This window comes from Aquila chrysaetos, chromosome 4 (genome assembly GCF_900496995.4).
Source record: "Aquila chrysaetos chrysaetos chromosome 4, bAquChr1.4, whole genome shotgun sequence".
Taxonomy (NCBI): domain Eukaryota; kingdom Metazoa; phylum Chordata; class Aves; order Accipitriformes; family Accipitridae; genus Aquila; species Aquila chrysaetos.
In genome coordinates this window covers 26,939,352-26,953,201 of record NC_044007.1, presented here as the reverse complement: position 1 = coordinate 26,953,201, position 13,850 = coordinate 26,939,352, and the positions used below count along the sequence as shown (strand labels likewise).

Below are 13,850 nucleotides of genomic sequence, written 5' to 3'. Positions count from 1 at the left end.
CACCATGCTCATGCTGAGATACAAGCTCTTCTCCATCTCATCAGGGCTACACTGGGACCGTAAACCTTGGCACTTGAATGAGGTACCTTTCTTCTGGACGAGTCACCAATTCCCCACACTGAGGAGTTTTAAAAAAGCGGTGACTTTACCCACTGAGTTTTATCTGTTGGTTCAGGTGGGCAGTTCACTCGCCCCTCCTGTGCTGCTACAGCCGAGGTCTCAGGACTCCCACGCAGTCCCCCTCACCGCCCCATTGCTCTGCATGTGCTATGCCAACGAGCACCACCACCACCACCACCATCGAGCCATCGCTCTCAGCCTAGCACCTTGTGCTTTCCAAAACAAAAAGAGAATTTATTTTCATTCATAACTTTTACTCCTTCCCGGGGGATGTGAGGAGCCTTGTTTACTCCAGAGATCCTCTGGGCTATGCCTATATAAGCTCCAGCCCCTAAAGGATCAAGCCAGCAAGTCAGAAGATACAGAGCAGACAATAAGCAGACCTTTGAGTCTACAAATTGGAGGTTGAATGATTGGCAAACAACCTCTCCTCATGAAAAATTATGCTACAGCAACAATAGTAATGGGAGCCAAAAGTATGTCTATTCCCGATTTGTAGACCAGGTTTTAGTTATGCTATAATCCTCTCAGTATGCCTGCTTAAGATCCCACAATCACACGAGTCATGAACACTACCCACAAATCCTGCGGCTTCCATACCGAGCAAGCGACACACCAGATGAAGAAGGATGGAAAATATACATGTGGAATTGTTCTGGGAACTTAAAGCACACATAACAGTAAACAAAGCAAATATGGTGCAAAACCTGTTGCTATTTTCACAGCATTTGCGGAGCAAAGCTGCATAAATGCAAAGATGCATACTGCCTCACACCTTTCCTCTGATCCCAGCAAATTAAGCACAGCAGCGCAAACAGCAGCAGTGAGAAGGAAATGCTATGCAGAAGAGCTGCCCCATTTGCTGCTGCACTACAGGTATATGTTTGAGTATGTGAGAGAAAGCTGAATAAAGAGTGTTAAAATTACTTTTCCTCATGCCTCCTCCAGAGCCTCAGCTGCTCATGGGGAACTGAACGTGGAGAGATTCCCTCGGTGCCGTCCTCCCTCCTCCAGGCACAGTCTAAGCCAGTTTGAAAAGGTTGCTGCTGTTGTTCCCTGTCCCACTTGGGGACAGTCTTCATGAAGCCAGTGCCAGTTTGGTCTGATAACTAAAAGGCTGCCTCTGCTCCCTACGGAAAAGGCAGCGCTGCTGTCGGATACCAGAGCACTTGCTGAATGAAAGGCACTGCAGACAAATTTTGGCTGGTGGCAGGAGACATGGCTGAAAGCCAGCTGACAGAGAAGAGCAATATCAATCTCTATGCCGCGGGAATCCTCTGAAAATGCTACTCAAGCAAACAGCAACCGCTAACGGCACAGTGGCAAACAAGATACAAGCGATCCTCCGCTCATGGAGGAGAGAAAAAGGCAATCGGCTGAACTGAAGTGATCAACATGAACTTGAACCGTGGCACAGGGCAAACATGTGGCATGCCGTATGGAAACTCAGAACAAAACAGAAAGCTTGGAACAAAATTCAATTAAAAATCTGCTTTTATTTCAAATTACTCCACTAAACATCTAACTGAAAATTGTGTTGAGTTGAAGTCGACATGACTTTGTGACATGTTGCTCCTTGAAGACAGCCATTTTCCATCAAAAAAAAGGTAATAAGACCGTTTCAATCTGGTTACCTTCTATCCAGCAAGGCTAGAAAACATTAAATTGTGAGCTAAAAAATCAACACCACTGTTAGTCAGGAAGAGATAGCTGTTCAGCCAGCATCCATCATAATATTTTCAAGAATCCATAGATATCGAACGCCTGGAAAGTAAGGATGGCAATCACTCCAAGCATGGATTTAGAACTTTAAATGAGTTTGATAAATTAAGTTTTTTAAAGACAGGCCCCATGCAGCCTCCCTTCGCCGACTGTTTCTAGATATAACCTATCTGGGAAAGGGTGATCAAACGTCCATCTCCGAAACAGATGAGCCTGCAGCATGACAGCGTTCTGTATTCTGTGGGGTCTTCTACTGAACAGCCTCACACTAAAGCATCCCTGCAAAAGTACCTAAGCTGCCAAATCTAGGGCTTATTTGATAAACAGATTTTAAGAAAAAAATTGAAATTCCTTCTGTATAATTTCTAATAAGTATCTGAATGAAATCAGATCATGAAGAATTAGATCAAGAGGAGTTAAAATTAAGGATCTGGAGCATCTCTCCTGTGAGGAAAGCCTGAGAGACTTCGGACTGTTTACCCAGGAGAAGAGTAGGCTCAAGCGGGACCTCATCAATGTATATAAATACCTGAAGGGAAAATGCAAAGAGGACGGAGCCAGGCTCTTCTCAGTGGTGCCCAGTGACAGGACCAGAGGCAATGGGCACACCTTAAAACACATAAGAAAAATACTTTTTACTTTGAGGGTGGTCAAACACAGGAACAGGTTGTCCAGAGAGGTTGTGGAGCTCCCCTCCTAGGAGATACACAAAAGCCATCTGGACGCTGTCCTGGGCAACCGGCTCTCGGTGGCCCTGCTTGAGCAGGGGGGGTTGGACCAGATGACCTGCAGAGGTCCTGCCAACCTCAGCCATCCTGTGATTCTGTGATAAACAGATGAATTATCATCACTGACGCAAAACTATATAAGAAGAAAAAAATCAAGAAGTAATGGCAAAAAAATGAAAGAGTCCATTATGGCAAGAAAAGTTCTTTACTAGACAATATTTGTCAATAATACACCTATTTGTCCCATAATACACCTAAAGGCATAATTAGACTAGAGGGATTGCTCCACTAAGCTCAGCTACCAGGCCTAAAACTAGCCCAAAATGCTTATACGTAAACTCGCCCACAACATTAAAGTATAAAACCATATCCATAAATTTTCCGCCCCCACCTCTCACATTCATTAAGTTCAGAGAACTAATTTCCATTGGCAAACTCTATGGCTATATCAGTGAATGACCAGAGTGGGAGCTGAAACAACCATCATCAGAGCAAAAGGCAGTGGATAGTCTATTTTAGTTCTTGCTCTCTGTCCTCTAAGGAATACTACAATCACAGAAACACCTCCTAGGTTATATACTTTATTTGCCTGCCGGTGTGAGATTCTTCCCTACGATAATTTTTAACGCTTGCTTTTGCCAAGTTAAGAGCAACGTGTCGCATCTAAGGAAAATGAGCTTATTATGAGCCCCCTCAGACACTGTATTTTGCAGTACCCAATGGATCACGGCGCTGCATCATATAACAGGGAAGGTGCCAAATTGTTCAGACAACACACTAGCCCAAAACTGGAGAGTCAGCAACATAACAGGATCCTTCTGCGTGCTGGGCCCCAATCAAATACTCTCACCCCCTTGCTACAGCACAGCGTCCTCTCCCCTGCTCAAGGCACAGCTGATCAGTCCTGGCATCTCACACGTGTGAGGTGTGCAACTGCGGTGCTGCGTGGTAGTAATGTGCCAGAAACAGCCCAAGCTGTGGAAAAAGGGGAGGTAATTTTGTGAGTCTCAGATGCAGCTTTACATCCCCCTGGTCCTCCAGCAGCTCAGCCTGCTCTCCAGGGATCCCTCTGGAGATCACCAGTGTCTTTCAGCCTGCAGAGGACTTCAAAAAAACAACTCCAACTGTGGTCACCTGAAGGTGTTCACAAAAGGAAGAAAAGCAACCCTAAAGCAGGTGGCTGAAAAAGAAGTGACTGCAATGAAAAAGATGCAGAGAAAATGCCAGAAAGCTGATGCAGTCATCCTCTCACCAAACACCCAGTTACACGAGACTAGTTGTCCCAAAGATGAGCTGCAGGGCTCCCACTTCTCACCAAAGCCATTTGGGTGAAATATTTGTGGTGTCATCCTATGCTGGGTAATAGTTTCCTTGTAAGCTTTTCTATGCGAAACCTGAATTGCACAAAAGCAGAGAGCCCATCTATTTAAACATTTTTCCAGTATATCTTCTTCCCATCCGTAAAGGTACTCGGAAGATTTGAGCCGCATTTCTAACTATCTCAGAGAATGAACCAAGGAAGCCAGTCATGCAGATTGCCCACAATTAGGACATACAGAGCATTCCACAGCTATCTAAAACAAATAAAATACAAAATGGTCCCTTACTTTCAACTTTAAATGCAGACAAGACCATTAAAACAGTTATATTAAAATACTAAGGCAGCACTAAAAAAATTAAGACATGTTAAAAATAAGGTCATTCACATACCCCTACCTCTTTCACCATGAGAATGTATATTATAAACAGCCTTTTCTTCCAAGACACTTGCTATTTTTCTGCATATTTAAACACAGATGTGGGTGCTTAGCAACTGTAAAACAAAGTCATTCACTTAAATAACTGAGTATAGATTAAGGTACTTCATTTTATAGACGTACTTTTAAAATATTGTGCCTGTTTTACAATATCATTTAACACCTAGAGAGACAGAGTCCTCATATATGGATTCCAAAAATAAGTCAGTTACCTTTGCATTTAAGCAAAGAAATAGGGATTTGAGTCTCCTATGTAGGTATCTGTGCGAGTGTACCTGTGTGCACGTGCATACAAGTTATCTATATATACAACAGGTAAGAACAGAAAAAGACCTAGGAAAATAAATTATTAAAATGTTAAAAGTATTGCATCAGGGTGAGAATAAATGCAGTTATACAATGTAAAGGTCTGTATCACTCAGTGTATCAAAAATTGTTATGAAGAGGAAGAGTATTTTGCTAGAAATGCCCAGATTTTAAACTGGAGATAAACAGGAAAATCAGTAAAGTTCCAACAGTTCAGAAACATTGTGGAGCTGCTGCACTGAAATACTTCACTTTATTTCCAAACACAGAACATGGACTTAATAAAGTTACTCGAAACACTGTCTTCATAAAAGGTTTTGCTGAATCAATTAGTCAACAGCATATAAAAAACGTTTCCCTAGACTGCGCATTATTTTGCACCACTCACAAGCAAAATGAAGCTTTTGAAGAGGAATAATACAGTTGTTATACTAACTGGCCTGGGTGAAAAAAACAGATTTTTTTTTAAGTACACAAACTTTCCTTCAAATCTCTTACCTATTTGTTTCCTGTACTGGTCAACAGGAGTCCTTGCTGTAGAGGCATCTTTTCTACCCATCGTTTTCAATCCAAAAATCACTGTCAGTATCAGAAAAAAAATAAATGCATTATTCCTAAATAAGTTACTAAGGAAATCAATGACTTACAACATCAGAAAAAACTCTAACAAGCAACATTTACATGATTATACACAAAGACATAAGCCTTCCCAGTGTACAATGAGACACTGGAGTTAATCATCACTATTCTGAAGACTATTAGATAAATTCTAAACATACCTTTTTCCCTATTGCATGGGTTATTAACATTACAGAATGCCTGTTAGTTTGAATAAATAAAAAAAAAAAGGATTTAAACTGATTGCACTGTAATTCAGCATTTGGTACCACTGAATTACATTCCTATATAATTTTTTTCTTTAGTAAACCAGGGAGTGAATGTAGTATTGTGAGCTGCTTCTATTGTTGGCAAACTCATTTACACCACGCCCAGGAGTATGAAGCAGAACTAGGCACGTGTGCATCCACAGGTGTAACTGCTCAGGAAACCCACCTGCAGATGCAGCCCTCCAGCCGCCTTGAGCAAAAGAGAGGAACAGATACTTAAAACACAGCAACCCCACACTCCCCTATCTTCCTGCCATGGGCTCTAGAGATATGCAAATGAAAGCGGAGGATAAAAATGAGAGCTGGGGCTGTGCCCATTTTATACCTCTCAGCCAAGGTATTGAGAGTTTAAATCACCTTCAATGCATTTAGGTAACAACCAACCTGGCTCTTGAATGGGCTTCTCACGTTGCACAGCACAAGCAGGTGATGCTAGGATTGCACAGGGAACTGCACTATCATTCATGTGAAGATGCTCTTTTTGGTACTTTGGTGCTCCCACACCACCCATGTAATGGAACAAGCATCATCTGAGCAGTGTTCTAGCAAACTCCCAATATACCCATTTAACGTGCAAAACCTTATGGTCTCTTATTCATCCCCTCACAGGGCTGCCACTCAAATGATACAGTAAGATTCTACAAACATGCTCATTTCACCTCTTTTTCCATAGCCAAAAAATACCTGGCTTTTATAGTCACGCTTGTTGCTCAAAACACTGGTTTTCAACCATTTTGGCTGGGCTGAAGACCACTCATCACAGCAATGATAAGCCCCACTGTTTGAGCATCTTTATGACAAAACCGTCCCAACGTCAATCCCTGCACTCACAAGGGGACTGACATTTTCCAGAAGTGTCAGATTTACCGTTTGAGCGCAGAAGATGCACAACAGCCAACACTTGCCTTTTCACAACTGGCTTTGGTGAGCACAGTGCCAAGGGCAAACTTTGGCTGAACCGCCTGGGGTAGCCACAAACCATCTGCAGATTGTGCACATATGGCCTTGGAGTATCTGTAAGAGTTTTACTTTTCTGTTAGGCATAACCAGCTGCATTACAGCGAGACGAGTTTCCCCAGGCTCTGCCAAGGCACGCTGTTTGGGAAGCGCAGCCCTGGAAGGCACCGTGATGCCAAACCATGGGCCAAAAAGCATGCCAAGGCACTGCTGAATGGGCTGCTGTCAGCATCCCAACCTTAAACATCCACCATTATTTCCTTCATAGCTTCAAACAAGGTTTAAAGTATAGCTGCAGGAATGATCCCACCAGTTATTTGTGCATTTTAAAACCACACAGTTTCTTCTTTTGTATTTATCTATTCTACAAGGATTATTGGCATTTAATGTCAAGTGACAAACCCAGGCTCCTTAATTTAAAGTGTGGGACACAGGGCATAAAATGAACTTCCGTGCTCAAAAGCTAGCAACCTTTTTTAAAGGTATTCAGGAATAATAACAAGGTATAAAAGACTGCCATTATTTTTTAATCCGAACTGAAAACTCAATGACAGTGTTCTAATGTTTCCAAACATTACTTTGGTTTAATTCAGAGAATACTCCCATTTCATGTAAAACATAAGCAGTGAACTGTAATCCACTGGGGGTTTTTTTTCCCCTCTATTATGCTTCCCAGCTATTCTCTAGACTGAGTTGTATTTCTCACATAACGTTCACATCATAATAACAACAGTGGAAAATAAAAGTACCATTTGAACTTCCAGCTAGTTGAGGAGGTAACAGATACATTTTTACAGTGCAAAACTAGTTCTTGGCTTTTTTATGCCACTGTTAGAGACTGTTTTGACTTGCCTTTTGCAATCTCAATAGCCTAATAATGTTTTGTAACAAAACGTCAGCTGTGAAAGATGTTTGCAGTTTTAGCAGTGCCAATAAAACACAAGAAGAAAACACAGGCAAAAATTATTTCCCGACTTAATACGAGCCACAGAGATGCTCTCATCTGCCCGCATGGCTCGGTGTCACCGACTCCTGCATCTAGAACCTCGACTCCTCTTTGTTCTTCAAAGGGATGCAGTAATCATCATGCATTTCCACCGCTTTGATGGTTAGATAGCGAACGCCCGAGAAACCCATGGAGACATTAGCACATACAGCCGCAATGTCTAATAAGACAGCTATTTGCATAAAAGATCAGCCACAATTTAGAATGTGTTGTGATAGATGTGGAAAGGGAATAACAGATCTATATTAGCATGTATAAAACCAAGATTGTTTTCACAATTTAATTCCTTGGGGACTGTGGCTCATCACCTTCTCTTGTAAAGAATCCTACGTTCCCTGAGGAAGCAACTTGCCACAAGCCAGAGTTAAACTAAAATATGGATTAATAAGAGATAATATTTATTATTTATGAACCTTGCTGTAGGAGTGGTTTCCAACATAACTTTCTGATCAGATTTCCATAAAGGAAAAGCCTGGAACCTTTACGAGTCACAAAACAACTTGAAAAGTGCCTTTTCCCCATTTAAAATAGCAGCGGACATCCTACAATAATTGGTCATCTTAATTTTACTGTAAACAAAATTTGCACTCAAGTCTTTCCCAGGTATCTCTGGCTGCTCCGCTGCCTCCGACGTCAGCGAGCGGAGGATCCGTCCTTTCCTCCATTTCCTTGCCGAACCAAAGGGATCGGCAGTGCTGCATGCACCCATTGTGGTGTAACCCCAGCTGGCAGCTCAGCCCCCCACAGCCGCTCGCTCACTCCCCCACAGTGGGATGGGGTAGAGAATCAGAAGGGTAAAAGTGAGAAAACTCATGGGCTATGTAAAGACAGCTTAATAGGTAAAGCAAAAGCCACGCATGCAAGCAAAGCAAAACAAGGAATTCATTCACCACTTCCCATGGGCAGGCAGGTGTTCAGCCATCTCCAGGAAAGCAGGGCTCCGTCACCCATAACGGTTACTTGGGAAGACAAACGCCATCACTCCGAACGTCCCCCCTTCCTTCTTCTTCCCCCAGCTGTATATGCTGGGCATGACGCCATATGGTCTGGAATGTCCCTGTGGTCAGTTGGGGTCAGCTGTCCCAGCTGTGTCCCCTCCCAACTCCTTGTGCCCCCCCAGCCTCCTCGCTGGTGGGGTGGGGTGAGGAGCAGAAAAGGCCTTGGCTCTGTGTAAGCACTGCTCAGCAGTAACGAAAACATCCCTGTGTTATCAACGCTGGTTTCAGCACAGATCCAAAACATAGCCCCATACTAGCTTCTATGAAAAAAATTAACTCTATCCCAGCCAAAACCAGCACAACCCTGAGCAGCCTTCAGGTCCCTGGAATTTTAATGACTGCATAACCATTTAAAAAAACACGTAAAGGAGCTTGCCACTGCTCTTTTTACAGGCTACCAAAAACACTTCCAAGAGTAATTTCAGATCATTTGAAGGCAACACAAGCCCTCCTCAACTTTCAAGCTTTTACAAAAGATGGTTTTAAGAAAATGAAGCGAGGCCTAATGGAATGATTTTTTGTTTATTGCTATTTCAGAGATACTACAAGGTCAAAAAGACATCTTTGTTTTTGTGGTTCCCGTCACTGTTTTTTCACCCTCTTTCTCTTCCTCTCTAGTAATTCACCTTTGAACGGTTACAGCCTCGGAAGAAGACATAATTTTTCTTTTCCTCCTCTTTTATTCATAAGCAGTGACTGATAATAATTAATACACACAATAAATTGCCTATTATCACCTCTAACTGTGAATAGCATTCTGTGAGATGAAAACCATTTCTGAATGTCCATTCAAGGTCTGGCCACAGGAGTGTTTAAATCCCAATTCACTATTCTTGATGCATACACAGCCTGTATGAACCAAAAAAAAATTAAAGCAATTACGTTAATGAAATAGACATAACATGAATGACTTTAGAAATACTAATAAAGAATAAGTGCAGGGACTATACAGCACAAAGATTGCACTTTGTGCATTTATGGTGCAATACAAATGATTAATAACAGTGATGCTGCTTAAAGTGTGAACCAGTGAACACTCAAAGATCTACATACGTTCATGTGTACAAACTTTCTTAGCAGTGAAATTTGATAGTATGTCTGTATTCTTCAACAATAAGTTGCCTAAATATTAATAGAGGGCATGTTAAAGACAAAAAAAATAATCAGTGAAATGACTGGTTTTGTAACTGAAATATAGCTAGTCAGTTGAGAGAAAAGCAAGTAAAACTTCAGAATAGAAAAGAACCACTACAGAATGTAAAAGTACTAGACCAAATCTTCGGCTGTAATTGAAAATGCAGGTGAATGCACAGTGAATATCTGCGTATATGCAGAAGTACCTTATTGCAAATGGATATCTAACTTAAAAATCCTTTTTTTTTTTTTTTTTTTTTTTGTTGTTGTTGTATGCAATGCAGGTTGAGAATTTGAACTCATAACCCAAATCATTCTTTAATACAATTCAAAGCTTACTGATGTCAGTGAAAGAACTGGTCTTTTACCAGTCAATTCCATAGTTCATAGTTTAATAGGTAATGGATATTAAAACCCTTACAGGTTACAGAAGAGCTAAAATAACCTTTTATCCTCCTCTGGTAAAATCCAAGGAGCACATTGGATCTGCGAACATCAAGTTATTCCAAAGAACTGGTAGCACTGCACTTAAAGTGGGAAGCCGTCTCCATGTAGGTATTTTGGAAATCATTGTTGTTGGGTTATTTTAATTGGATTTTTTGGGTGTACTGCTGAAGTACAGTAACTAAGGTCTGTCTGTACAGCAGTGGAAGAAATGCAGTGGAAGTAACCTACAGCCAAAATGGCAAGAATAATGCAGCTGAATACTTTTAACCACACTGTAGCCAAGAGAAAGAATTTTAAAACCTTTACTACTACTATTTAAAAAAAGCATACAAGCAAACAAAAAAAAAATTGAAAAAAAAAATGCGTTCACGTTCTATTGATAAGTCTTACAGTAGTCTTCACCATTCCTCGGGAAAGTCACTCTCAAAGGATGAGACTATTATTTCAAAGGAATGAGTACCTGCCCACGGTGCTTCTTGCAGAATCTAGCTCTGCTTTCTTTGGGGATTTATTTCATTTTCTTTTAATAAAAGGAATTTAACACTTCTTTACTTAATTTAACCTTGAAAGGAACAGGTGATTTAAATTCAGTTAAATTTGGGAAAATGAATCAAAAAACCAGGATCCATTACTCCAGTTAGAACAAATATTGCTAAAATAATCTTAACTTTCTACACAAGGACAACAAACAGTGTACCATATCCCAAGATTAAAACCACCTAGGAATCACAACTTTTATTCTGGCATATATCAGGCTGTTTCACAGCTTCATGTAAGCACTAGGAACAAAATACACATTGTTACTTCCAGTAAGTGGCCTTTGCACTCTAGGGAAAGGAGCAGCTCTGTTGTTAGTTATACAGTGTCTAAAAAAACCATGAAATTAGCTCTAAATTTATTTAACAAAAGTAGTACACAGGTAATAGTCCATATGAATACTCAGCATATTCTCCTGGATGTTTCAAAATCCTGAGGCAATATATTATGAAAAATAAATTTCATCAACAACCCAGATTAGTTCCACCTAATTTCAGGAAGGTAAGTGAGACACCTGAGTTATGCAGGAGGCCACCTCTGCTCCCTTTACAGTGAATGAAGAAAGAGATGCAATGGTAAGGAATCCAAATAGCCTCCAGCAATCTTGCTTTCTTGCTACACTTTAAAACCTCCCCTAAGTACTCAAAATTTGGTGGGGTTATTTAGGCCCAAATATTTGCATTTGCTCCTCTAGCAACAAGTCTACTTACTTTTGCTAGATGTAAAATGTTTTTAAACATCTGAAGAGTTGAAAAGATTATCATTAAATGTATTCATGACAGCCAGGAAAAAAGTGAAAATTTCAAGGATTGCAAAACCTGACTAAGATTTTTTTTAAAAGACTTCATACTTATGTAAATTTGGTTTTTTAAGCAAAAAGAGGCTATTAAAAATGTCAAAGGTTCCTTCCATTCCCAGTAGAATACAGTTTGTCACAGCTTCCACGGGAAGAAGAATCAAAATGTACTAGGCCAAAACTCACTTATAAAAACATTACTTATACAGAAGCTATCTGTTTAGCAATTGGTGTTATACTTGTTATAAAAACAGTACGACATTTTGCAGAAGAATATTCCTATTTGTAGTGATTCTATGCACCTTACATTTACTTTTCATTATTAGGATTTGTTAGTCTTCAGAACCAAATTCCCTACTCACTTCAGAGCCAAGTAGAGCTATACCATCTGTGAAACATATATTCATTTTAATATGAAGACAGATCTTCATCTGAACAAATTTAAAATTCCAAACGTTCAAAGATTTTTTTTTTCATTTTTATGAATATATGACAGCATTGGTGTGTCAAGAAAATATCCTTAAAGAAGTTCATGAAGGAAAAAAGCATACATGTGGTTCGATTCTGCCTTGCCAGACAGTTCAAAATGTAGTATTTCCCAGAGGAAAGAGAAATCTCTGCTAAAGGGAAAATTACACGATAAATGACACCATATGCAGTATTTCAGAATAACATTCTTGAAAATTACAGAATCTGTTTAAACTTTTTTTGGGGGGTGGACTGTGGTAGAAATCAGAGCTAAAAAGGGTGGGAAGAGAACGGGCATCCAGACCACCCTGATGCCCAGAGGCACATCCACCAAGGATGGACACAGCCTCCATGGGAGCGACTGCAGATGCTGTACAGCCACCTCTGTGGTCTGAGGGTGAGTGCGGAGGACACCACCACCACGACTGTGCAGGACAGAAACAAAGCACGCGCTCTCTGCCTCGTGAGTTAAAAGTTCATCGAGTCAAGAGCAATGACGAGAAACAATTATTGCTCCGTCTCAGTAATTGAAGCATCAGCAGCGAACATTTTGCAGTTCAGTTAAATCCACGCGTTTTTATTCCCTCTTTGATCCCCACCACACCCCCCTTCAGCACTCATTTCCTTTGATGAAGTAGGGAATAATTTAAATCACAGGTATAAAGCTAGAGGTCACAGACCTCAAATTTCAAAATCGGCTAAGTCTGCCTAAGCACTTCACTTCTAATATGTTATGATGTTACAATTCTTGAATAGAGCACCACGTGGTTTCACTGAGGTATTATTCCAAAACCTCAGAAACTTTGTTTCGCCCTGCTAGGTGTTACACCAGGGGAAGAGTGACTTCTTTCCCTTCTTTAAATCAGAAAATAATCCTTCTATTCTCCCCTCTCTTTAGTTTTGGGAAGCAAAAAAAATTCCATTTTTTCCAGATGTTACTCCTTTGCTGGGACTGCCACAAGTCATAGCTTGCTATAAGTCTGGGTGCTTTAATTATATACACTTGTTAATTCCTCATTTGTAGATTTTAAGCTTAGGCTCATTTTTGATGGAAATGAAATTCTTCTTTCTTCCTTAAGTGAGAAGAAATATTTAGGGAGTAATTATACTTCCCTTTAGTATATCCATCTTAATCTACAGTTCACAACCATTCAAAGGACAGAAAGTCTGTTTCGCGATGTTTTCAATATTGCAAAATGGGATAACGACCTTCAGTGAGAATAAATCTTGTAACTTTTGAAGTTATTCACACAAAAAAAATTTTGCAACAATAAGTAATTCCATACTGGTAATTTTTTTTGTTTCTATTGTGCCTTTTTTTTTTGCTTGCATTATCTTGGACCATTAAAATACAAAATTTCTGAGTGAATTATTTAAAAATTGAAATAGTTTCCTTGAAGTAACATACCAAAACAAGACAATTTGAAACTGCTGGAATTTTTCCTTTCCTCTCACCCTGTTTTTAAAAAAATGGTTTTTTAAAGTATGTTAGGCAAAGTTTCAGCTTAATTCTTTCCCCATTAATTCTAATATTGATATCCCATCTATTTTGACTCCATTTTCATTGAAATTTGTCTATCATTCAAGAAGAAAACCAGCTCTCAGCAAATAGTCCATTCCTGCTTGACAATCAACCTAATAACTGAAAAACAGAAGAAGAGAAAACAGCCACAAATAAGCCACAGAGGCACAAAGCCGGGAACAGACAAATGTGCCTTTCTGTTATATATTTCACTGTAGTATAAACGATGTCCCATCACACATGACTTCAAGTCACAGTAATTGCTAAAACTGGTCACCACGTTTATAGCCTAATGATTGCCTCACTTCTTACCTTCAGCAAGCATGCAAAAGTTGAAAGCAGCTACAAATGACAGCAGCAAATAACACTTCAGTACACGTAGACCTAATCGTAACACTTCAGCAAAACTGAATTATTAGTTCCATTACTAAACCTGGTGTTTGAAAGGACTTAAAAGGTAATCTT

At 40.1% G+C, this 13,850-nt stretch overlaps 1 protein-coding gene across 7 annotated transcripts in view; it reads right to left on the bottom strand.

The window, feature by feature from the left end:
- The window catches only part of TRIQK (triple QxxK/R motif containing), a 64,978-nt gene that overhangs the window by 40,303 nt on the left and 10,825 nt on the right, over positions 1 to 13,850 (bottom strand). For all 7 annotated transcript variants that reach the window (XM_030012027.1, XM_030012014.2, XM_030012023.1 and 4 more), the window contains one exon: positions 5,132 to 5,212. In XM_030012027.1, the coding sequence (XP_029867887.1) occupies positions 5,132 to 5,192 (61 nt within the window). In that variant the 5' untranslated portion in view covers positions 5,193 to 5,212. The remainder of the gene's footprint in view (positions 1 to 5,131; positions 5,213 to 13,850) is intronic.